The 27088-nt window shown below is 42.2% G+C and overlaps 1 protein-coding gene across 3 annotated transcripts in view; it reads right to left on the reverse strand.

Moving 5' to 3' along the window:
- GLI3 (GLI family zinc finger 3) overlaps window positions 1–27088 on the reverse strand; it is a 274024-nt gene that overhangs the window by 69378 nt on the left and 177558 nt on the right. For all 3 annotated transcript variants that reach the window (XM_079785986.1, XM_079785988.1, XM_079785987.1), the window contains exons 5-8: window positions 23822–24027; window positions 18997–19143; window positions 14168–14369; window positions 653–866 (exon numbers count right to left, since the gene is read on the reverse strand). In XM_079785986.1, the coding sequence (XP_079642112.1) occupies window positions 653–866; window positions 14168–14369; window positions 18997–19143; window positions 23822–24027 (769 nt within the window). The remainder of the gene's footprint in view (window positions 1–652; window positions 867–14167; window positions 14370–18996; window positions 19144–23821; window positions 24028–27088) is intronic.

Here is a 27088-nt window from a genome sequence, read left to right on the forward strand (position 1 = left end):
ATGTTTCTATCTCTCTCTCCCTCTTCCTTCCTCTCTGAAATTAATAAAAATATATTTTAAAAAATAAATTGATGATGTCTTACCATATAAAGAAAATAATAATAAAAAATAGTAAAAAAGCTAGAAGAATAGAACTGGGGCCTGGACTTTAACAAGTTCCAAAAGAACAAAGCTGTGAGGAGGGTAGGAAACCAATATGAACTGTTTGCCAAGTTCTTCAATTAGAGCGTCAGATGCTTCTCTCGGCACGATCCGTGTGGAGAAAAGAACAATTTTATTCGTACTCTGGAGTGTCACACCATTCTAAGTGCCCGTGGACGGTGACCAAATGAGAGCCACACATTCCTGAATGCATTTCTATTGAGTGGGGGTACAGACAGCACCGGCTCAGAGTGAAGCCTCATCAAGCAGCCACATTTCCACCGAGGATCAACCGACTCTGGTGGAAGAAGCTGCTGTTTCTTGAGGAGCACACACACAGCATATTCATTAAGACTGAAGACCACAGCTCTGAGTTTGCAAGACAGGCTGCATAGAGTAGGGAAGTGCTGAGAATGCCAGGGCACTATGCCCATGAAGAGCTGGCACGGTGGCACAGCTCTCCTCTACGATTACCAAGACCGACCAGCTCATCGAGCTGTCTCTCTCTCACCTGTGAGGACTCCGAAGGGCCAGAGCTGACCTGGACAGGGTTCAGAACCGTAGGGATCCCAGGAATAGGCCTCTGTGTTGGAAATGTTGGGGCAGGATGGATGAGCGGAGGGCTGTGTCCGAAGGCTGAGCCTAAGCTCTGTTGTCGGCTTAAGATTTGCTGATGCACGTGGAGAGACACAGGCGCAGAAGGGTAGGTGAAACTCAAGGCAGGGCTGCGTGGGAAAAATAAAGAGCAGGAGACCATCATTACCCGGAGCATGGGGACTGGTGCAGCAGCCCGTGTGTATACCTTTACAGCTGGTTGTACCATCCCAAATTGTATCAGGTCCGTCTGTTTAAATTAGAAGGTAAAAACAATGGTTGCCAAACATCTTGAGAACTTCCAAGAGAAAGATGACAGGACACGCATGTGTGCACACACACAGACAGACCTGAAATAAGATTCAGTAAAACGAAACAAAAGGCATGGGCTCAATAACAGCTATTTATTGCAATAACAAACTTTATATAAAAAAAGAGAATGGGTGACTACAAGCTTTATAGTACTTTTATTGGCTCTCAATCCCATATGTTCCTGTGCATGGAGCAACTCCTTTAATCTTGGCTCACACTGTGCACTTTCATATGTCTCCAGATCTTATTACAAGAGGAAAGAAAATCAATTGGTTAAATGTGTTTTGAACACCATGCTTGTCATATCACTCATTTGTTTGTAAAGATGGAGAGCTTGGTTCATCCAGAATGCCACCTAAAGAATTTCCATCAGTGCCGTCTGGTTACAGAAACTGATGGATTAACCTCTCCTGGGCGCAATCGGTGATCAATGGGCTTTGATGGAGGAATATTCCAATGGGAGAGAACAGCTCCCTCTCCCAGTTAAACAGCATTAAATGTCTATTAAAGCCCATTATGCATGCTAATGCCTGTCACTGCTTTATTATGCCACAGGATTTCCCAAGCTACAGTAGGTTCGGAAACTGCACTATTTCCTAAAGACTAGTAGGCAGTGCCAAATTATCTTCCACGCCAGCATAGTTTAGGAATCAAATCCTCTTAAAAGAATGAAGTGCCCTTGAGGAATTTGTCAATGGCTTAAAAGTACATGAAAAATTAAAAGTGCATTCATGAAAATGTCTTTCTTGAAAAATAATCAGTGAAAAAAATATGTATCTATATATATTTCCCCCATCCTGCTGTGTAATACTCAGAAAGCATCAGGATTTCTTGTAATGTCAGAGGTAGAATTCATGCAAATTTACAATCTGGTGGGTTAATTACTATTGCTGTTAAGCACATTAACTGAGAATATAATAATTACAATAACAAAATTCAAACCATTTCAACAACTTTAAGCAATAATTCTGAAGATATACTCTGTTCATTAATGTGACTCCACATTTTGCCTATTTGATTACAATCTATAAAAGGCGACTTCAATGGGATTACATTACTATTATTCCTTCAGAGAACCTCACATTACAATAGCTTGCCCATTTAAGACCGAATATCATTAAGAATACCCTAGGAGAATTTCACCAGACTGGGAGGAATTCTCCTTTCATTCTGTATTGTATTTCTGTAATAAAGGAAAGCAGAAACATGGTGAAAACAGTCATTGTTCACAGTAAGTTAGGGAGAAATCAGTAATAATATTCCGTTTCTGCAGCACTATAGTTTCTGCCAGTGTTTCCGAAAGCAACCATGAATGATTACAGCAAGACTCAGCGAAGGTAGCTGTGCGGATGATTGATAGGGCGTTAATCAAAAGATGCATATCTGCCTCAGAATTTGTTCACAAGCTTTCTTCTAATAGCTGATTTCATGTTCACTGAGCTCTATGCCAGTTTGTCCAATTTATTTTTCAGTGTACAAGCCATTCATCAAAAAACACAATGATTTAACACACACCCTTTCCTTTTGGTGAATGGGCATTGCTAAGTGTAACTACCTTACTCTATTCATTAAAAAAACAAAAAACAAAAGACCCCTCCACACATACATTTCCAATTCGACACAGACTTTGCAGGAACCTCCATACACCTGTCCAGAGTTTCCTGAGCCCAAGCGATTGGGGGGGGGGGGGGGGGCGGGGAGAGTGGGGCTTGGGATGGGGCCCCTACAGTCACTTACATTCTAATTCTAGAAGGCAGAATATTTGGGGGCTCAAAAAGTCAGGACCTAATTAAGACTCAAACCATTAAAGAATACATTTCACAAGGCAGAAACTGCACTCAGTTTCATTTTAAAATGTGAGTAGCTGAACAGGGGGAGTAGTTTTACTTTTTGAAAGATGCAGGAGAGAAGTTGAAAGCCAGCCCCGCACCCAGCGGCAGTCCTGTTCTGAGCTGCACCCTCTCGGACTCCCGAAGACACAGGAAGGGGATGCAAAAGCTCACAACACGTTCGGGCAACGTTCCCTTTCTGGGCTGCTATTCTGCTGGTAAGGCCAGGCGACAGGAATAAACATTCTCTAAAACCCATGTCAACTGTTAAGATTCCAAGAGATAGAGAACGTCCAGAAGGAACGGGTGATTTTCAGCTCTCGCTGCTTATTCGTAAGAAGCCAGCAACAGAAAACGTCTCCTCCGTGCGACACAGACGGAGGCCAGGGCTCAGCCCAGAAGGGCCGGTGCTGCCCTTGGCTCCTCAAGGTGCTGCGATTACAAAGACTGTTTAGAATGTGATCATCCAAGAGAAACTGTTGACTCTGTCGCAGCATCGGGGCACGGTTTTGCGAGCCAAGGCTCCTCTCGCTCTCAGAGCAGACTGTGGGGTTCTGGGCCAAGTTTTGTTAGGAAGCAGCAGAGGATGGGCAGTGCCTGGGCAAGGAGGCCCCCCCCCCCCCATGTGTATGCAAAGAACCTCGAGGACTTCCTGCTCGGTGACCCTAAGTGGTGGTGAGCTGTCATCCTAAGAAGCTCCGCCTCCTGAGTGGCTCTCCACACAGTGCTTGCTGTGTCTGTCCTTCCAGAAGCCAGCATGGCTGCTTCCTTTTGGCCACTCTGGTCTTAGCTTAAATGTCACCTCCTCAGAGAGGCCCTGAGACCCGTGCCCCCCTCCCACGCACACATCAAAATGAGCCCCTCTGCAGCACGTGGCCCAATCATTTTCTATTGTTTGACCCTTTTATTCTCACAGCAGCACAAGGCACTCTCGTAGTAATGTAAGGTCTAGGTGCGGGGGTGGGGGGGGTGGGGGGGGTTGGAGGCCCGGCGGCTGGTCTGTCTTGCTCCCTGCTGACCCCTGGTGCCTGGAACACTGCCTGGCACAGAGCAGGCACTCAACTTTGAGAGGAGTGACTAAACTGCTTCCACAACGTATTAATATCCAGTTGCTGCTAAAACAAACTCAGTGGCTTAAAACTACACACGCTTATTAGCTCACAGCTTTGGGGTCAGAGTCTCAAACAGGTTGGCAAGGCTGCATTCCTGTGGAGTCTCTAGCTCCCACAGGCTGTTGGCAACCTGGGCTCGTAGCCCCACATCACTTTGACCTTCTCCTCGCACTCTGACCTTCACCTTCTGTCTCCCTATTATAAGGAGCCTTATGGTTTCATTAGGGCAACCTGCACACTCCAGGAAAACCTCCTTATCTCAAAATCCTTAACTTAATCGCAGGCTCAAAATTCCTTTTGCCACCAAAGGTAACATTTATGGGTTCCAGCGATTAAGACAAGCACATCTTGCCCAGCCAACGTGGCTCAGTGGTTGAGCGTCGACCTATGAACCAGGAGGTCATGGTTCAATTCCCAGTCAGGACACATGCCTGGATTGCGGGCTCGATCCCCAGTGTGGGGCGTCCAAGAAGCAGCCAATCAATGATTCTCTCTCATCACTGATGTTTCTCTCTCTCTCCCCTTCTTCCTTCCTCTCTGAAGTCAATAAAAAATATATATATTTTTAAAAAAGATATGCACATCTTTGGAAGCCATTATTTTGTCTACCACACTCAGAATTGTGTTTCAAAGAAAAACATGTTTTTCTCTGAAAACTACAATTTGACAACATGTCTGTAAAACAGTATTACATAAACAAAGCTCGTGTCTAGATTCACTTCTTTCTACAGAACTTCAGCAGCTGATAATAGATTTTGTTGCTTACAGAGGTCAGAATTTTTTAAAAGTAAATTGTACCTTTAGAAGCCCTAAAAAATCTTCCTAAGGGTTCATGCATTTATTCCATAACTTCCTAGATTTATAAAGTATTGATACTGTTGAAAATTTGTCAAAATCTCTGTCTCCTTTAAAGAAGGACCGAGTCTAGTCTACAGGTTGGTCTATCAGAGCTTTATGACCCCAAGCTTTTGCACTTCTGCTCACCCTTTTCTTCCTTATGGATCACTTAAATACAGATTGACTTTATATTCTGGCTCCTAAATTCTCTTCACTCAACATTCTATAAAGTATAATTCAGAAAACTATTTATATAGCTATCACTTCTTTTCTACATGACTACATGAAAGATGGGATAACTTAAAAAACACAAACATTTGTAAGAATGTGACTTAAGACTGTTAATCTATGTCTAGTCGGTAAAATCTCTAGAAAGAAAGTGTCGGGTGGCCCAGACCTTCCTAACAATGCACTAAGATGGTCCAGGCCTCCGAAGATAACAATCCAAAAGCAAGTGTTACGGAGAAAAAGAAAAAGGAGTGGCAAGTTCCGAGAGGTCTGAGGAACTAGGGTTCAACAGTCCTGAGTGTGGAGCGTTAATGTGCACACGTGCCCCCAACGTCCCACCCAGATACGTTGAGCAGCCATAATTGGAGGAGCTTCTAGGACTAGTGTTCCTTGTAAAACATTTTGAAAAACACTCTTCAGAGACAACATTTATAAAGCCAGTATAAATTAACCCAAATTAACCCAAATGTGAATTTGCCCTTTATTTTTTTAGAGAAGAAAAAAAAAGTGGATTTCAGATCGCTGACTAGGTGTGTGGTAGCCTCATCACCATATATAATTTGTATCCCTCAGAACAGATGTATGGTTACTGATTTTTGTTTGATAAAAATACTTTAAAGGGGCATTCCACTGTCCGTGGCATCACAGCAGAGTTCTTTCTGAGCACATCTAAGTCAAGATAACTACTCACAGTCACTTCCCCCTTCAAATTTAGCTCAGAGTTTAGTTAAAAGTGAGTGGGAGCCAGTTCTTCTACTTCCAAAGATTTAAAATTCAAATTCCCAAACTCTGAATCTTTAAGAAAGTTTTGATATATTTTTTTTATTTCCTATCAAACACCAGAGGTAAAATTTTATCAATACCCTTTTATAAAGTGTGGTCAAATGTGGCAAACTGGGTCTTGTTTCTTAATATCACAGTAAAAGCACAGTAACACCTCACTTGCCTAGATGATTTCGGTCTTGGAATATCCACAATTATCCCCAATTAGGTTAAAATCTGGAGTATAAGTAGAAAGTAAGGATGCTATGCAACTACAATAAATGTCATAAAATCCACATACTGCATCATTCATTAATTCAGCAAGTTTTAATTGAGTACTTTCCATACATCTCATTTAAATTTTCAATGAATAAAATAATTATTTGTATCTGGAAAGTTACATACTAATTGATATCAATACATAAAATTTTGAAGTCTATAATCATGTTTGACTTTGACAAGAAACATTATTTTTTTCCCAACCAAGGAAGTGATGTGAGTTCAACATTAGTACAGAAACCCTTGTGATCAATCTGTAAATAAAATCCCTATTTAATTCCTAGAATGATGTCTAAATGGGGACACTTAACAGTTCATATATTAGAAAATAACCAAACATTTATTCAGCCCTACTATGTACATAGGCATTTCAAAGTCATTCAGATTCAAAGAGATAAAACCCAGTTAAAATAGCATATGGGACAAGCCCATAACGTGTTTAAAAACCACTTTAGGAATTCTATATGTGGAGGTGGGTAGGAAGGTAGGGACTATCCTGGGTAACTTAATGCACAATAAACGCAGCAGCATAATTTGGCCTGCTGCAGCCCTTTATGTGGGAAGGGTAAAGAGAGTTGATTACAGTATTGAAGAGATCTGTTTTCAAATACAAATTAAAAACAAACTGAGGAACTATAAGAAAGATGGCAAGAGGCTGGATCACCCAGCCACTGCACACTTAAAGGTGAAAGGCTCGATTTTATTGTTTAATGACTTCAATCCACATGGCATTTTTAACGCTTCTTTAAGGTAATAGTTTTCCCTTAGAGTTGCCATGAAAATCTCACTTCCACAGAGTCGAAGTGCTAGGGTTCCTTTGCATTAATGTGCAATACATGTGGAGAAAGGGTGAGGGAGGCTGTGGTAACTGAGTAATACTCCCACATTTTTTTTATATTTGCTTCATCAGAGAGGATCACCGGTTTGCTGGTTCATCTCTGGAACCCCATCATGACATGGTGGGCCCGACAGAGCTGGCCAGACCCAAGAGCTAAGCCACAGCAGAGCCAGAAGTAGGCGGTACTGGGGAGGCCCCCATCACAGAGGCGCCATCTCCTACCCAAGGGGAAGCGTAAAAAATATGTGGCCCCTCTGGAGTCTTAAAAAATGTCTTGTTTTAAATGTAAAATCAACTCTACCTATAAAAATATTTTTTCAATTGCCCTGGTTGTTAAATTTCATTCAGATGTGAATTTTTAAAACACCCTTAAAATAAACTCATGTGACCCTTTTATGATGTATCACTGTAGGTCAGGGCATGGGATAGGAAGCTTCATGCTGCAGAAAAAGCCCATTTTCTGTAGCTGAAAAATCCAACGCCAACATTTACTTTTCAGTATCTCATCTCTCTTCCAATGGTTGCTCATGAAACCAGCTTCGGAGGTGAAATCAGGCAACAGGCAACACTGGGAGAACATGAGGGCCCCATAATCTGAGAAACCGACTTCAAGAGGAGAGAGAAGAAGGGGGGGGGGGGGAGGGGGCCAGGAGGAGAAGTTCTAATCTAAACCAACTCTGTGGCTTTGTACTAATGAGGCCATCCACTTTCTGGTTACAGCTGTGGAATTTATTACACAACCACTGCCATTCAAAGTAAGACCAGTTCTTTCCAGTTTTGCAGAGAATGGGCCAACAGCTATTATTATTTGTGTATGGGTAGGTTAGGGACACACTGAACGTGCATGTGCTGGTACCTGAAAAGAAAAAAAATAAATAAATAAGGCTTCCACTTCCATCCACGAAAGTTACCAGGCACGACGTTTACTAGAAAACCCAGCAGTCTCAAAAGACGTAATGAGCACACAAAGGCCTGTGTACTCACAAAACAAGGACGACCCCAACGTTTCATTGAGAAACACACACTTTTTGAATGATGCTTTAGACAAAAATTCATTAGGTTTTATATGAGCAAAGTGTTCTAAAGGCTTTAAAAGCTACTTGCCACTAAACAGCCCAGCAGACAAGCCCTCCAGGACTATAAAGAGCAGTGACACTCTCTCCAATGAGATCTGCCTCGAAGCACTGGTTAGGAAAACCATATTAGTACAAGCATAACATAATTTTTAAAAACATCCTCAGATACTGTTTCCTTATTGTAAATGGTGTTTCCTGCCAATCCTTTCAGTCAAGAGAGAAGGAAGTATGGCCTGGGGAACAGAAAGAAAGAAGGAGAAGATATTAGCCAGAGAACATATATGCATAGCCCATGGGCACAGACAACAGTGGTGATGGCCAGATGGGGGGAAAGGTGGAGGGCTGGGTGGAGATGAGCAAAGGGCAGGGGTGGAGGGGGGGATGGGGGACATCTGCAACAGTGTCAATAATAAAAAAAATAAAGAGGAAGTTCAAAGTTAGATTCACTAGATTCTACCCCGTAAGTAGTTGAGTGCCTTTGCTTCAGCCCACTAACCTCCCCGAGCATCAGCTCCCTCACCCCTAAAACAATGCAGCCTCCTGTTCCTGGATCCGTGGTCCAGGACACAGTGTATAGCCTTGCCCTTGCCCACCTCCAACCTCGTGTTTTGGCGTAAGTAAACCCTTCCCTGTGCTTACTGCCATCTGAAGCCCTGGGCTGCTGATAGCCCCTCATCAATCACACTTCCCACTCAGGGCCTCACCTGCTCCACTCACTCATTCATGTCTGACCGGAAGCTCTTCCCTTCTGTGGGTTCTCTGAGGGCATCAGTCATGTCTCTCATTTATTTTTGTAGCCTCCATGACCAGCCCAGTGACAAGCAAATAGATGAATATGCAGTTAAGTATTTGGGGAATAAATAGCTGATTAAGTCAAGTAATATTTGAAACTAATGACCACATCTGAGAACAAATGAAAACTACCTTTTTTAGTTAAGATCAATCACCTTCACTGATACTGGGGGGAGAGAAGGTTGTCTCATGATCCTTAGAAGATGCACTCAGAGAGCTTTGAGGACACTGGTCATTTGGCGCTGTATCCCTCTATTACTCAATATTTCCCCCCCAACTCACTTTTGCATTGTCTCTTCAACATACAACAAGGTGTTGACTCCAGCAAGGGTGCAGAACCACCTTGCTATGGAGGCCAAGCTCGTTCCTATTCTGCCTCAGGAAGTGGCAATGGACCAGCCAGGTATGACCTTACTCCTGTTGTTGGAAAGGGCTGATGCTACATGAAGCAGAAAACACAACCCGCCCTCTGCTTACCAGGCAGAGCTGGTCAGTGCTGAAAGCAGAAACCCACACCGACTTCTGACGTAGCTCTGGGCACATAGCTCTCACTTGCATTGAGGTCTCTACCCTGGCCATGTCAGATCTAAAACTACTAAGGATATGAAACCATCTTCATTTTAGCCATTAAACATAAAGTGAGAAATGAGTGTGTTACTAATTTCTTTATTCTATTTAGGTTTGCCCTGCAGGAAGATGAGGGCCATTTGAAACACCTCTTCCAATGGCAGTTCAATTTCTAGGGACAGGTATTAGCAGAGAAAAAAACTATTTCTAATATAATGTCATTAACTGGATATTTATAACACTAGCCTTATCCATACAGAATGGGGATTATATGCTGTACCTGATAAATGTGAATCATCTCATCTTAGATGGGTGTCTTTAGAATGATAGAGAAATTAAAACTTGAGCAACAGACATTGATCTTTTTATCCCTTTATTTTGCATCCATCCCTCTGTCTCTGTCTCTATATCTATATAACTATCAACATATGGACATATTAATACACCATTTAGATAGACTATATATAACTCTCTGAAAACCATAATTATTCATCTATCACATAAAACTTCCTTTAATAAAGGTGATTCCAATTTTAATTACTAACTAAAGAGCTCCTTGATTTATTCAATTACGAAATATTTGTTGATACTACAAGGCCACAATAATCAAAACAGCATGGTACTGGCATAAAAACAGACATGGATCAATGGAACAGAATAGAGAGCCCAGAAATAAATCCATACCGTTATAGTCAATGAATATTTGACAAAGAAAGCAAAAACTACAATGGACTAATGATAGTCTATTTGATAAATGGGGTTGGGAAAATTGGACATATATGTCAAAAAAATGAAACCAGACCATTATCTTACATCTCATACATGAATAAACTCAAAATGGCTTAAACACTTAAATATTAGACCAGAAACCATAAAAATCCTAGAAGAAAACATAGGCAGTCATATTTTAAATATTTCTCGTAGCAATATTTTTTTCTGCTATATCTTCTCAGGCAAGGGAAACTAAAGAAAAAAAAACACACAAAAGAATTTTTGCACAGCAAAGAAAACCATCAACAAAATGAAAAGACAAACCACTGAATGGGAGAATTTATTCACCAATAATGCTTCTGATGAGAGGTTAATATCCAAAATTTGTAAAGAACTTATAAAACTCAACACCAAAGAAACAAAAAATCTAATTTTTTAAAATGGACAAAATACCTGAATAGACACTTCTCCAATGACATACAAATGGCCAACAGACATATGAAAAGACTCTCAATATCACTAATCGCCAGAGAAATGCAAATTAAAAACAAAATGAGGTAAAACCTCACACCTGTCAGAATGGCTATCATAAAAAAAAAAAATCAACAAACAAGCGTTGGTGAGGATGTGGAGAAAAGGGAACCTTCATGCATTGTTGGTGGGAATGCAGAATGGTACAGCCACTGTGGAAAGCAGTATGGAGTTATCTCAAAGTATAAAAAATGGAACTGCCTTATGACCTAGTGATGCCTCTTCTGGAAATTTATCTGAAGAAACCTGTAATACTAATTCAAAAGAATATATGTACCCCTATGTTCATTGCAGTGTCGTTTACAATAGCTAAGATCTGGAAACAGCCCAAGTGCCCATCAGCAGATGAATGGATAAAAAGTTGTGGTACAATTATACAATGGATTTCTACTCTGCCATAAAAAGGGAAACAATTTTACCCTTTGCGACAGCATGGATTGATCTAGAGAACCTTGCGCTAGGTGAAATAAGCCAGTCAGAGAAAGACAAGTACCATATGATTTCATTCATATGTGGAATTTAACGAGAAACTGAACTAGTAAGCAAAATAGAGACATACTCATGGATAGAGAGCAGGCAGACATCTGAGTATGGGAGTTGAGGGGGAGGGGTTGAGCAAAAAAGAAAAAACTCATTGACAGGGACAACAGTTTGATGATTGTGGAGGTAGAGGGGGTTGGGTGGAGGTGGAAGAGGGTATAGAGGGGATAAATGTTGATGAAGAAAATAAAGTGAAATAAAAAATTTTTAAAAAGAAATATGTGTTGACTCGTGTCAAGGTGACAGCGCAGATTTTGTGGGGTGGGGACTGTGGCCATGAACAAGACATGCACAGCCTTCGGCCTTGTGTTTAGAGGAGGAAGCATACAGTAAGTTGCACAATGAGCAAATACACATGGGATTTCCAATTGTGGTAAATGGTATTATCAGCCTCTTGGAGAGTAACATTTGAACTGGGACACAAATGTGAAGGAAATGGCTACGGCATTTTTTAGAAAACTCAGTGTGTCTTTAAACATTGACTAATATCTTTAGACATTTATTTAACCGACATCAGTACTCTATGCACTCTAATACCAGAAGCAGACTAGGTATTAGCAAACATGTATGTGTGAAAGGCAAATGTGTTTGGGGTGAATTAAAACGCAAGGGATTGGCGTGCTGACACTGATGCTCACCGGACATGACCTTTGTCAATTTCCTCTTGCAAAGACCCACTGTGCTGATGTGCAGAACAAGAATAACACGATGCTTTCCAAAATCGCTGGGTTACTAGCGCCTGCCGTGTTCCTTGGTATGAGGCAGAGTGTAAGTGCACCCTGAGTGCACATCTGCTCTTGTATCTTTCACTCTTGAGAAAGTTAGCTCCTCTTTTCAGACTTTTTCATGCTTCCTCCCTTTCCCTGTCATCCCCTGGTCCTACTACTCACCAATTATTCCTCGGGTCAGTTTTTAGATTTCACAAAATGAAACGTAGAACAGGGCAAGCAAAGCACTAACATTTCTCCAGCTGAAAGGCTGGCAAGCAGTGCCGATGACAATGACTCTCATGATTGTATTATATGGCGAGCTCACCTCATCCTGGGTTATGTGTATTACCTCATATGCATTAAAAGCTACATGTTAACCTAACACATAGATTTGTACTAATGAATGAGAGGTCACGTTGCAAGAGAAAATATAGAGTGGAAAGAGCCGAAGACAGAGAAGAAGAGAAGTGTGTGATGGCCCGGCTCTCCCAACGGCAACAAGGTCCCCAGGGAGTCTTCTTCTAGCTCTCATGACAACAACAAGGTCTACTGTAGGTCTGGGAGGCAGGGGATAATGACAATTTCAAGTCAGTGTACTTGATAATTTCAGGTCTTCCAAGTACTGATACGAGGTTACCTGGGCAAAGGTAAGGAGATCAAGAAGCCAGCAAGAGGCTGAGGTAAGAAGAAACACAACACCATGACCATTTGCACACCATATTTTAATCCAAGTCCTTTGGATGCTGTAAAAAGTCAAGACAGCTGGGCAGAGAGCAAGGGGGAAGAAAAATGAACAAGTAACAAGAGAAAGGAATGCTCACAGACTGATTCTGTATGAAGATCATCATGTGCCACATTTCTACTACTGTGATACTATGATTTCTAGTCGAGCCACATCATAATTACATGGTCAACGGCAATCTATGACGCCGGAGTATCTACTAGGAGTACAGAACAGCCAGGTCACAGTTCTCGGAGCCAGACTGGGATGAGCATAGGGCAGCACAGCCAGGCCGTGATAGCTCAGCTCCTGGACAGACCATCCAGGGTCAGTTCCCCTGAGGCTTTGCCCACAGGTAGGGGTCTTCATCCTGGAATTGCAGGTCCACACCAGCTTTAACTCAATGTGCCCCTTTCCCATACAGTGGGTGTCTTGTCTTTAGTTTACAAGTGTGAAGACAACTTCAGAGAGCCGACCAGTGAGCCAGGTTTGCACAGGTGGTTGGTGGCAAATATGGAATCTGCCTACAGATATCCCCGATTCCAAAGCTACATTTGTGACTAAAGTGGTTAATCTTGAAAACACCTAGGCCCCCTTTCTAACTCCTAACTTCTATCAAGTAAGCAGAGTTATTTGCTTTGCTCCAAGTTTCCACACTTTATTGACCATAAATAAATTGACCATATCATTTTCACTGCGGAAAATGATATGGTATCAAAATGGGGATTTACAATATTTAAACACTAACCTGCTTGTCAAGGAGCATTGCTGCTAATGGAACAAGAAAATAAATAAAACGGTAATTGAGAACTTTCTGGAACAAACAATAGTATTCATTTCTAGTAAATATGGTATATTACTAGAGCTAAAACTTTTTCCCCCTGGATTTCCTGTGATAGATATGCCTTCCCATTTATCCACTTATTTTCCATTAGTCTAAAGACCATGATGCCACCTTTTCTTTTTTCTTCCTCCCTCCCTCCCTCCTCTTTCTTTCTCTTTCTTTCCTCCTTCCTTCCTTCCTTCCTTCCTTCCTTCCTTCCTTCCTTCCTTCCTTCCTTCCTTCCTTCCTTCCTTCCTTCCTTTCTTTCTTTCCTTTCTTCCTTTTTCTTTCTTTTTTTCTACATGCTACTACTGGGGAAAGTGCACGTCATCGTGCACGCCTTTCCCCAGTAATAACATGTAAATTACACCATGCCTGATCTTTTGATTTTCGCTCTTATTCTTGCATGTGTCCCACACCCAGGTATGAAGTCAGTTTTTCCACTACAGAACTATAATCAATAACAGGGGCTGGGATAAAAAGATTTGCCCTATTCACTATCTTTATGATATGAATTTCATCATAACTGAATAACTACTATTTCTATATGTGGGCTACTAACTAAAAGTCTACAGAATATATATTTTGGGCCCAATAATTGGATCTGGAATTCAGTATAGGGACATTTGATCTGCTTCCTGGGTCAGGCCTCGTGTCATGCTGCTGTATCCGTCCTCACAGGTAGTCAGTACTGCAAATCCAGGTGCAGTCTAGAGCTGATGTTTTATTAAAGAAACACATAACAGCTTCGGGAAAATACATACCTGATTGCACTTGCAGATAAGTGACCATAGGAGCCACTTGCTGAAGAGCTGCTGCGGGAATTATTGAGAATTGTGACCAAGGAGTTGGGAGACGTCCTTATCATGGTCTGAAGGTCAAAGCTATGATCGGACAGTGGTGATATAGACAGTGTACGTTTTCGGTTTGGCCTGGCTGACAGCCTGGGGCTGGGGAATCTGGTGCCTGTTAATAAACAAAACAGAACCTGATTACCTGCTGTACCTGTTATTTATTGCTACTCGCCTGTGTGGAAGAAATGAAGGATAAGAAGTGGCAACTTCCGATGACAAGTACCTCTCCTCCCACTTGTGATCTACTGGCTACAATTGAGGAAATTAGGGAGAAATATTTATCTTCCAAGGGCTTACCTCAGGGGAGCTCTGTTTATTAATGTGTAGGCAAAATGATAAATTGCTAAACAAAAGGGAAAGACTTTTATGTGTTATCCCTCTCATTTCTAGTGATTTATGAATCTGATGGCTGCTTAGATATTCCCGTCATTAATTCACCACAAGCAACAAAGACAGTGGTTCCCACAGCTACACAACACACACCACCCTCCCAACACGCACCACTTTAAGGCAATGAGCCAAAGGAAAAATGAGTTAAAGTATCCTAAGATAAAAGATTCAGCTTGGTTATACACTCATTTCCCCACAATGCCTGTAGTTATCTGATTCATTTCTTAAAACAACTGCTAAATATATTACCCAAATTAATGGTTCTCAATTGGGGGGCAATATTGTCCCCAGGGGTCAAATGACAACATCTGGAGACATTTCGCTTCTCACAACTCATGGGGTGCTACTTACATCTAGTGGGGAGAGGCCAGAGATGCTGCTGAACACCCTGTGATGTGTGGGACAGCTCCCCACAATGAACTGCCTGGCCTCAAGAGTGCTAAAATTGAGGAACCCTGCCCTAAATTCCCCATAGCCTAACAACAACATAAGTCCAAAGAAACATTTAAAATTTTGGGATGTAGTTTGTTACAATCAGATACAATCCCAGCAAGCATTATAATGAGATTTGATAAGTCTATTTTAATTCTCTGGATTTATTAATTATCCACATTTATTAGAATGTTTCACCTTCAAAAAGATCCCACCAATCTGGAGGTTAACAAGTCACCACTTAAAGGCATGCCAACTTGTGTTAACCCTTCTTAACTGGAGAGTTAAAAAATAAATGCCCATTTACCTTCAACTTGGTAGATATTCGAGATCTGAATTTCAGGGCATAGCTATGCATGTGGCTTACAGGCCCACTCCTGCCTTTTCTAAGGTTACATTTATATTACAATGTCATCAAAATAAAGTTTAATGAAAGAATGAAAACATAATCCCAGGAGATAGTAGCAAATAAAACATGACTTCTTTAAACTACCAATGGAGGGTTTCTATGTCATGGCATGGATATGCCTTGGTTAGATGGACAAGGCAATTTTATGGTACCCAGAAAACAGAAGTAAAAGCTAAGTCTTCTTTATATAAAGAAGTCTAAGCACTTGGTCTCTGGGAAACCCACTGGGAATATTTTCCTCATCAGAGATGGACCTTGGCACAAGACCACAATCCAACATCTTTAACATAGAATAGATGAATAAAAAGGCCATACAGATATTATAGAAATAAATAGAGATATATTTTATAGTTAATAAAAATAAATAAATCACAAACTGGAACTTAGTAAGTTAGTACCACCCATGTAAAAAACTGGAAAACCAACTCAAATGACAAATGTGGTACCTACTCAAAATTTTCTTTCAGGCACATTTAAAATTGAGTTTCTTCATTTAGAATAGATTCATTACCTGACTCAGGGTACGTTAGTACAAAAATAGTAATCCCAACTATGTACATACCTTTTAGTGTTTTATTATGGCATCTGCCTTACACATAGATGTTTGACATTTACCACGAGAGGCTAATCTCACCATATAGAAATTTTTCAATGAAGAAATGCATTCCACTTCCAAAAAATTTCCAAGGACAAACTGGACTTATGGTCGACTTCCAGATAATCCTCAACGATAACCCTTCTCACATGGACTCACTGGGACTCGGGGATCAATGGCACAGTTAGAAGTAACAGGACATTCTGGAAAGAGCTGATCTCTGAAACACCTTTAATTATTTAAGTCACTAACTAGCTAAGGAGACCATCTGATGCTATAAAACTCTAGTGACCTTATACTCCCTTCACACCTTCCAAAGCCAGACAGACACCTTCCAAAGCCAGGCAGACTTCATCCCTCCAAGGACCCTGGGGTTGCTCTCGGCCTGGCTGGTCCAGCAAATCTGTTTTTCCCTCCAAGATGGGATGTAAGTCGGTTTTCGCCAATATCAACAGTGTTGTTTTTCAAGTGTCTTCATCTCTAGCATGTTCCTTGTAGAGATATCTCTCGCTCTCCTGTCCTTTAAGGTCACTCGAATCTCAACATGAGAGCTATAAAACAGACTTCATTCTAGCATGCAACACAAAAATGCTCTATACTGAAGCTGGCTGGAACCCAGCTATGCCCACTATTGGCACATTTAAAAATCAGGTGTTGCCCTAGCGGGTTTGGCTCAGTGGATAGAGCGTCGGCCTGCGAACTGAGGGGTCCCAGTTTCGACTCTGGCCAAGGGCATGTGCCTGGGTTGTGGGCTCGATCCCCAGTGAGTGGCGTGCAGGAGGCAGCCGATTGGTGATTCTCTCTCATCATTGATGTTTCTATCTCTCTCTCCATCTTCCTTTCTCTCTGAAATCAATGAAGAATTTTGTTTTTTTAATTTTAAATGGTTTCACTTTGTTATTGGAAAAGTCTGCTAAATCCTGGGTACACTTCTTATGCTCTGTTTAACCAAATGCTATTTCAAGTATTTTAGAGAAAAAGAATCTAGTACTTTATGCACTTCCAAACCCTTTCATTATGCTTTTCCCAACTCCCTAATAACCAAGCAAAGCAAGATAAAGTCAGCACTGTGAGGCAGTGATCTGGGATCCTCTGTTGAAGGGAAAAGGAGACAAGGTGAGCACTTTCAAAACAGCTGAAAGAGAACAGGCCCAGGTCTTCTCTGGCCAAACCATTGCCTTCTTAAATATAAGCTCAAGCATTCTTATTGTTCCAACACGGGTATCTTCGATTTGGCTTTCTGTTGTTTTGTTTCTCCATTCTAATAAAATATTCTGACAAAGAAAAAGGAGTTTTCTTTTTATATGATGAATGATAGGACATCTAAATTCCTACTTAATGACGATCAATTTACCATATACTTGGCAAATTAAAATTCCCTTAATTAGTTTTTACAAAGTAAAACGATAGCTTCATCCTTTATTTAGATAAAAACCACCACTGTCTGACTAAACAGATTCTCATCAAATAAAGAAGGTAATATATGGGCTGACCTTCCAAGGATTCTGTATTATTTTAATTATTCGCAGATTTAAAATAACGAATTTGCATAATAACACCGAACTTTTTTTTCAACAGTCCCTAATTGAAAAGTGGTTATGATGAATCTGAAATTGAAGCTCTCCACTCTACAGAGCAGAACAACAAAGGCCCCGCAGAACATGTAATACCGTTCTTTCACTTTGTGTGAGGTAACAAACTCTCCAAGGGAAACCTGTGCACGCGTAGGTTACTATGTAACATAGCCAAGTTCGTTCATCATTGTAAGACTGAGCTATAGATTTTACCCGGACCTTCTCCAGACCTAAGGACTGAATTACTAACTAGTGCCAGAGTTGACAAATGTATACCCTTTTCACAAAAGAATACAAATAGACTGTGATGGAAAAACACAAGTTGTCCTAGCTGGTTTGGCTCAGTGGATAGAGCATTGGCCTGAGGACTGAAGGGTCCCAGGGCACATGCCCACGTTGTGGGCTCGATCCCCAGTAGGGGGCATACAGGAGGCAGCCAATCAATGATTCTCATCATCCATGTTTCTATCTCTCTTTCCCTCTCCCTTCCTCACTGAAATCAATAAAATATATATAAAAACAAGTTAATCACTGCTACTAGGGAGTATAAACAAAATCTCAAGCATATGCTCTCCTCAAAGTCATATTAGTGTCATATTCAAAGGGTGGTGGCTTTCATTGATGACCCCCTGGATGATGCTTCCAAGTCACTGCCTGACAAATGGATGTGGACTCAAAGAATCTGCATAACTGAGAACTCCTGGATGTTCTGAAAAGTCACAACCACAGCCTCCTTTTCCTACACATCTTGGTAAGTGACCCAGAGAAATCATCATAAGACCCCAAAATGACTGATACAAAATGCATCCAATGATCCCATTTTCTTCCACTGCCATGTACCAAAAATAGGCTTCTAATTTGGAAATGCTTTTTATTTTTCCTAGATAAAAGGTTTTAGTGAAATATAAGTTTTAATGTAAAAAAAACATATGAGGCAAATCAAATGAAAAAAATGTCAAACCAAGGACAGGTCTTTTGAAAAATTAACTTTTAAGGCATAAAATCTATAAAACCAAGAAATGACTAGGCTAAGTACACTCATGTAATCAAACAGGTTTCCTTATTTCGTTATCAAGACGAGGCAGAGCAGTTTTTTGTTTATCTGCCGAATTACAATTGCCTGCACCTTCCAGTTCGTTCCGAGTTAAACAGGGAGTCCTGGGATGGCCCAGCATCTGGCAGCTTCCTAAAACACCAACAGAACCAGAGCACCAAGCATTGCTGCTCCTCCTCTTTCTCTGGTTTGTCAAGGTAGACAATTACCTAATCTTTGTGTCTTCCTCTCCAGTGCATGAGTTAGCATCTGCCCCCCACCTCAGAAAATGGCCCCATCACTTACTGTCCATGGCATGAAAATACTCCATGTGGATGGCCCCAGCGCCAGTGGTGGCAGCCGTGGGGAGGATGTCTGCGTAGGGGCTGCGCTGGCCAGCTAACAGAGCCATCTGATGGTAGTATTCTGCTGGGCTGACTCCCGCGTGGGGCGCTGGAAGGGAAGAGGAGAAAAGGTTGGGTACTTGTTGAAAGAAGGTCAATAGTCCATTTGTTATGCAGCCCACATCAACAATTCCTTTTATGGCTCAGTCTAGTAAAATTCCTTTGACTCAAATTGGGCTTTCACTTAAGTCTTTCAGATATCTTTTATTTGGAAAGAAAACTAAAGGAAAAGAATAGAGAAAATAAAATACATTATAAAATATTTGAGGTAAGTGTTGAAGGGACCAAAGTTTTGCCACCCCAAAAAGATGTATGTTGGGATATTGATTTTAAGACATTAAAGACTCAGAAAGAACTTCTGACCCTCTTCCTTACACACCTACAGGAATTCAGACACACACAAAAAAAAACCCTGTTTACAAGAAAGGAACATCTGGGTACCAGAATTATCAGGGGATCACTTTGTAAATTATTCAACTGCCTGACCAATGTGCTGTACATCTGAAATTAACATAAAATAATATTGAATGTCAACTGTATCTGAAACATAAAAAAAGAAGGGAGCATCATTTAATATCATAATATAAACTAAGTGTGGCAGACAGAGTGAAATCTAAAAAAGCCTCTTTTTTTTTTTTTTGGACACCCTCTGTGTCCAATTGTTTCCGGGTGACCCAGCAAGAATTTGTTTAGCACATTTGCTCTTTCTCATCTACCTGCTGTACATTGCCTGCTGTCGCTTTGAAACCCCTCTCCTTTGTCCAGAATGGCATAGAAGCCCCAAACACATCTTCAGGTTCCATATTTTTATGGCACCTCTGCATGTATATTCGTAATAAATTTGGGGCGTTTTCTCCTGTTAATCTGTCTCTTATTAATTACCAGCCAGACAGAAGAACTTAGAAGGTGCGAGAAAAATTATTTCTCGTACCCCCACAGTTTAAAGAAATCTTCAAGAATTTAAAATGATTAAAATGTATGTATGTACATAACACATTCCCACCTCTGCCTTACAAAATGAAACTGTTTCTTATATAAAATCCCAGTGTGTTCACATTCCTTACAGTAGTTGACAACTGAGACATCTATGATTTCTTTCCAGACATACTTAACATACTTCTCTAAGCTTCCTGACAGGCATGTCTGAGTCAGCTCTCACTACCTGGAGGACCCAGCACTTACAAGGGGAAAGGCCGCACAGCTTTAATAACACACGACTGAATGATAAGCTGCAATTTTGTGTTCTATAATTTAAAAGCTCTTTTTTCATTACAAAATCAAAAAGAAAATATACCTACCAATCTGGAGCAATTTACTGGCAAGAGTCAGCTCTGTAAGAGTGGGATAATAATCAGTGTCCACCTGCCAATTTATGGCAAAACTGACGGATATTGCAGAGGTTCTGAGGGTGGTCTCCAGATTCGTGAAGATCTGGATACAAATGTCAGCTCTGCCTCTTGCTGCTCCATGAGGTTGTTGGGAACATGAATGCAGTGATGCATGTAAGTGCCTATTAGCACATAGCATTCCATCACTAAAAGTTAGTTTGGCAATTATTATGTAGAAAAACTGGCATTCTATAAATAGCTTTGTGTTTCACATTTGTGCCCACAGACTTTCTTTTAAAATCTTTATTGCTGAAAGTATTACATATATCCCCTTTTTGCCCCATCGACCCCCTCCAGCCAACTCCCACCCTCCCCACCCCCCGCCCCAGACCCTCACCACCCCACTGTCTGTGTCCAAGGGTTATGCATACAAGGTCTTTGGTTGATCACCTCCTATCCAGCCTCTCTCCCCGCCTTCCCTCCGAGATTCCATACTCTTTTTCATGCTTCCATGTCTCTGGACCCACTCCGTTCATCAATTTATTTCATTAATTAGATTCCACATGAGTGAGATCATGTGGTAATTGACTTTCTCTGACTGACTTATTTCACTTAGCGTGATACTCTCCAGGTCCCCACATGCTGTCCCAAAGGCTAAGAGATTTTTCTTTTTCACTGCTGCATAGTATTCCATGGTATAAATGTACCACAGCTTTTTTATCCACTCATCTACTGATGTTGTGCCCACAGACTTTTTATACATGATAAAGACATGATATATATTAAAAATTCTTAGACCACAGAAAATATTAGTGACTTGACTTTATTTTATTGGATATTATTGGACTCTTGAGGCAAGAAGAGTTAGGCAGAACCAATCAAAAATGTCTTATTCACATTCACAATGAAATACTATGGGTAGCAGAGGATAAGATCCTTTTTAACTAGAGGTCCAATTTCTCATGACTCAACTAAATTTCCACAAGCCAGGCACAACTTCAAGTCCACTGTGCGCTGACCTCCCTTGCCCTCTCAGCCTCTGGTCTCCTTGGTAGTCATTTCCAAAAAATTCCCAAGTACTCCATAGAGGTAACTTTCCATTTTTCCCATTTTAAAAGCAAATCCCAACCAGAAGATTGTGTTTGACTCTCTGATGGTTTTATTTTTAAAATATAAATCTTACAAACTTCCAATTATAAGAGAAATAAGAACTGGAGATGTGCAATATGATGCACATAATTAACACTGCTATATGGTGTATTTGAAAGTTGCTAACACATTAAATCCTAAACTGTCATCACAGGGGAGATAACATTTTTTTTTCTTTTCCCTTTTTCTATCTATATGAGAAAATGTATGTTAACTAAACTTACTGAGGTAATCACTTCACAGTATATGTAAGTCACTATGCTATACACCTTAAATTTATACAGTGCTTTTGTCAATTATCCTATATAATAAAGAGGTATTATGCAAATTGACCATCACTCCAACACAAGATGGCTGCCCCCATGTGGACACAAGATGGCTGCCACAAGATGGCAGGCAGGGGAGGGCAGTTGAGGGCAATCAGGCCATCAGGGGAGGGAAGTTAGGAGAGACAGGGCCATCAGGGGAGGGCAGTTGGGGGGAACCAGGCCTGCAGGGGAGGGAAGTTAGGGGTGACGGGGACAGCAGGAGAGGGCAGTTGGGAGGGACCAGGCCTGCAAGGGAGGGCAGTTGGGGGCGATCAGGCTGGCAGAGGAGGGGAATTGGGGGCGACCAGGCCTGCAGGGGAGGACAGTTGGGGGGAACCAGGCCTGCAGGGGAGGGAAATTAGGGGTGACCGGGCCAGCAAAGGAAGGCAGTTGGGGGCAACCAGGCCTGCAGGGGAGGGAAGTTAGGGGTGACCAGGCCTGCAGGGGAGGGCAGTTGGGGACGACCAGGCCTGCAGGGGAGGACAGTTAGGGGCAATTGGGCCAGCAGGGGAGCAGTTAGGCATCGATCAGGCTGGCAGGGGAGTAGTTAGGGGGCAATCAGGCAGGCAGGTGAGTGGTTTGGAGCCAGCAGTCCCAGATTAGAGAGGGTGAAGGCTGGGCTGAGGGACACACACCCCCGCCCCCACATACGAATTTCGTGCACCAGGCCTCTAGTATTTCAATAAAACTGAAAAAAAAAAAAAGGTGAATCTTGTCCAAATGGCAAAACTCATTCTCTTTAGGTGCCTTACAAGGAGTCGGCAGCTATTCCTGGAGCAGTGCTACTCCTGGAAGCACAACTGAATAGATGTTTACTGAGCAACCTTGTGCGGCTTTCCCACACACTATTCCCACCACACACAGCCAGCCTCGGAGAGTGGTCTGCGTAGAGATGGGGACCTTGCCGGGTCCCTTCAAATGCTGCTCAGTGTATTGGAGCGCATGGTGTTTCTCTGAGCTCCCCATCAAGCACCAGGGATTTGTGACCTGCTGCAGAGAACTCACAACCTACCACCTGCAATCAATAAGGCGTATGCAATTCTGGACCTTAATTCAGGTTCTGGCGATTGTGGGCAAGTGAGTTTGTATACGTGTGTATGCGATGGAAAATGTTCTTCCTGAATCAAAGAAATGGTTTAGAACTTGACAGGTGCAGAATACACAAGTCCAATTAAAAAGAGTCATGTCAACGTAATTAATTTGGAGGCTAACAGAACCAACCAGAATTTGATCCTTGAGAGCTTAACATGAGCATCAGATCAGGTATTACTGAATTAAGGTCAAAGTTCTTTTCTGTTCCCACCACATCCCTCTTCCAGTTTCTGTTTGGCACCATCAAGGATAGAGGGCAGCATCAGTTCTGAACCATCAAGTTCTCTAAGACCTTGCTGCTCAGAGCGTGGTCCACGGACCAGCAGCACTGACATCACCTGAGAGCTTTTCAGACGTGCAGAATCTCCGGCCACTCCTGGACCCACCCAACAAAGAATCACATTTTGTCACCATCCCCAGGTGATCCATATGCACACTGGAGTTTAAGAAGAGCCGCTGTAGTAGACACATCTGTATAAATGTACTGCAGAAGAGAAAAGTAAACACTGGGTAGTGAGCAAAAGGCTCCAGTGACTACACATGCTCACTGTATGCACGCTTACAGGGCCCGTCTAAACTTCTGTCAAGACGCAAAACAGAAAGATGGATAAGAGCAAGGATTTTGCACCTCTGCACATTGCTATCTTTACCTGAAAATGGAGATAATAACCCCACCCTGATGGAGGTGTCTCGACGTTGACATGAAAGCATGAACTTAAAGCACTTAGCCTAGTGTCTGGCAAGTGGGAAACACTCAATAAACAAAGCTACTCAACACCATGCCCCAGGGGAGGCGGGAGGAGAAGGTGGCATGATGCATAGAGGCGAAATGGGTCGGTCTGAGACTTACCATCTGTGGGACTCAGCCCCCGGGCTGCGGAGATCATGGAGAGTGACGGGCTGCTGTGCAGAGAGCGGATGTAGTCCATGTACGGGTTGATGTAGGGATGTGGAGGGCTGAAGGGGGACTCTGAGGCAGCAGCAGGGTTCCGGTGCGGGGAGATCCTAATGAAGGGCAGGTCCGAATACGTTGGGCTACTCGATAAGGCAGAAGGCCTGGGGAAAAAAGAAAACCGGGTATAAGACGTACGCAGAAAACAAGTGTCGCCACAGACAGAGGCTGTCTGTGAGAGGACATAAGATTTTAAGTGAACTCAAGGTGTCTTCAGGGGGGAAAAAATATCAGGAATATATATTTCTTTTACCTTAAAGTCATGGTGACATAATGCAGGTAGTATATACGATTATTTGGGCAAAGAAAATTGACCTTTGAAAAGTTTTATGACACTATGAATATAGAAAAGCAAAGGTCTGCCTTTGGCTTTCATGAAGAGAAAGATATTCTAAACAAAAGGCATCTGAGCTTAAAGTAGCTTCTGAGACCGTATTTTCAATTTGACCTGATCATTCATTTCACCACTGAAAACTTACCTCTCACCATCATGGTGCTGCATTGAGAAGAAAGCAAATGTGTCTAGACTGGAAATCTAAGCGCGCTCATGGCAGAGTTGCCCACCAATAAGAAAGGTGACCAACTGCAAAAAGTCTGAAAAATGTGAAATCAGACACTCCACATATCCCTGCTCGAGCTTTACTGGGAAGTCGTGCATATGAATGAAACCGGTTTCACAGATCTGGGCTTCACTTTGCTGAGGGCAGCTCCTCCTCTCTGAAAGCCGGCTTCCTCTCACACTCATTTTTCGCAAGGCCTCCTGATTAGCCACATTCAGGGAACAATCAGTAATTAAGTGCTCCTGGGGTTGGAAAGTCGGGAAAGAATGAGATTTTGATCAAGCTCATGCTTTGGTTTTTGGGCGCAAAAGCAGGTTGTACACTTGGGCTGATGAGAATAAATTTTCGAACACACCTTGCTGCCACCATACCCCGATCCCCTCCTGGCCCTCCTTTCCCCACAGCCGTCCCTGAAGCCCCTGCAAGAGGCATTTCTAAAGAATAGCCGGACTGTGCAACACCCTCCCTGCCTTGTTCCTTCTTCAATAGGAAACATTTTGTGTGGATAATCCAGTGAACTGGCCACGACAGGCTAAACACTGGCACTCTCCGTTTTCCCATTGACGAGGGCCTGGCCACAAAAAGGAGAAGCCAAGATAGAGACAGATCTACGGAGAACAGCAAATTCCTCTTATACCACTGGCTTTAAGTGTAAAATGAAAGGGAGGGGAAACGTGTTTTCTCATCACGCCTCTCAAAGCAAGTGCATATTGACGGCAGGGCTCTGGCCCCTATCACCCTGTCAGAACACAATCTCGGGAGAAGCCGGCTCCACCAAGTGCACAGCACAGGCACTGAAATAAATGAAACCGAAGATCAGATAATGAATTTGCTCTCAGTAGAAAATAAAAGAGGCTGAAATATGGGGGGGGGGGGGGGATTTTCTCTCGCTTGCTCCTTGTTATTCTCTTTTTCATTTTGAACTAAAAAAAAGAGGCTTTTTATTGTTATTCAGATGCCACTTTTGGTGAAGTAAAATAAAAATCCAGTTCTCTTAAATTTACATGAAAGAAGAGTGAAAACTCCCCACCAGGGAGGGGAAAAAAAAGCTTTCTTTTCAAAACAACTTGAGGTTGTCCATACCCACTCAGAAATTAGTAAAATTACTTCTACTTTAAATAAAAATCGGTGTAACCTATTAGTATAGCCTATTTTAGCTCTTTACCACAAAGCAAGTTCGCCCTGTGTTACATTCTAAGCTACATTTAGACATGTTTGTTACTTTAGAGCTCAGGGGATGCTCCCATCCCATAATTCATTTTCTACCAGAAAGGAAAATCAGCCTTCCAAACTGGTTCAAAATAATTATTACGAAGTATAAACTTATTTGTAGACATATAATGAGACTGGTGCAGCAGAAATGTAGAAAAGAAGACATTTCAAGAAATCCACGAAGTGGCATCTCCTAGATCAGCTTTTGTGACCCACTACAAACTGGGTCTGAACCAAAAATCAGTGAAGGCAAAAGCACCTCTTACTTGTGTTGTTGTTGTTGTTTAGTGTAGACGGAAATTAAAACTTGTTATTTTCCTGAAATTCCAGAATTAAGAAGAGTAGTAAGAATATTTTAGAGGCTAGATTCCACTCTGAAGAAGCACACATGGCGGTGGGAAGGTCTGGGGAGGGGGGGGGGGGGGGACTCCACACGTAGAATGAAAATTACAGAGGTGGGAGCTGGGCAGTCACCACCCAAAGATGCAAGGAAGCCAGGCGGGCCTGGCAGTTTTCTCAAGTCTGGACGTCTGACGTCTGCACCCAGGCCCTCACTTTCATGTGACCCGTTTCCACAAGAAGACCGAAGAGAACTGTTAAAAGCACTGCGTGGGAAGGAATCCAGGCCTGCTCACACCGTCCCTGGCAGGAACACCAGGAAGCACCAACACAGAGAAGAGGGCTGATTCCTCCTGGAGGTGAAGCCAGGCAACTTCACCCACTCTGGGAATGTCATAATCACACGTCACTTCCAGAGAGATGATGCTGAGGAGATACTGGGTCATCTATTCTAAACACAGAGGTGGGACATGCCTTCAGACTGGAGTACCAATAAGAAAACTGTAAGTTCATCACTGCCCTAAAGAAAGAAACTGGCCATCCCCAGAATAGGACTAGCAAAATATTCAGTATGGGTCACCCAGGGAGGGGTCATTAGGAATTCTGGAGACAGGTGAGACAGGCCCCTAGAGCAGCGGCACATGGAAGGGCTCAGGTGCAACCTCGGCCACCATACCCACCCTCTCCTTGTCCTTAAGGACCCCACAGGGGGGATACCTACCTTGTAGGGGCCTTGGCAAGTGCATATGAGTAAAGCCTGATGTAGTGAGCTAGTATCTAATAATGCTATATATATATCATACACTATGCTAACATACTCCACTCATAATCTACATACATATACAATACAGCCACATGTACTCATACACACACATGCATATTAGGGATGGCATAAGCAGCATATTCTATGATTTTCAAACACTGAAATATTGGAACCCTCTTTCCAAAGCGAATCTTACGCTTTGCTCTCCTGCCTGACAGTGTTCCTGAAGCATCTTCTTGGATTCCCCGGGGCCGCTCTTCGTAAAATCGTTAAGACCACATAAGGTGGTTA

This window comes from Cnephaeus nilssonii (genome assembly GCF_951640355.1).
Source record: "Cnephaeus nilssonii genome assembly, chromosome: 12".
Lineage (NCBI taxonomy): Eukaryota > Metazoa > Chordata > Mammalia > Chiroptera > Vespertilionidae > Cnephaeus > Cnephaeus nilssonii.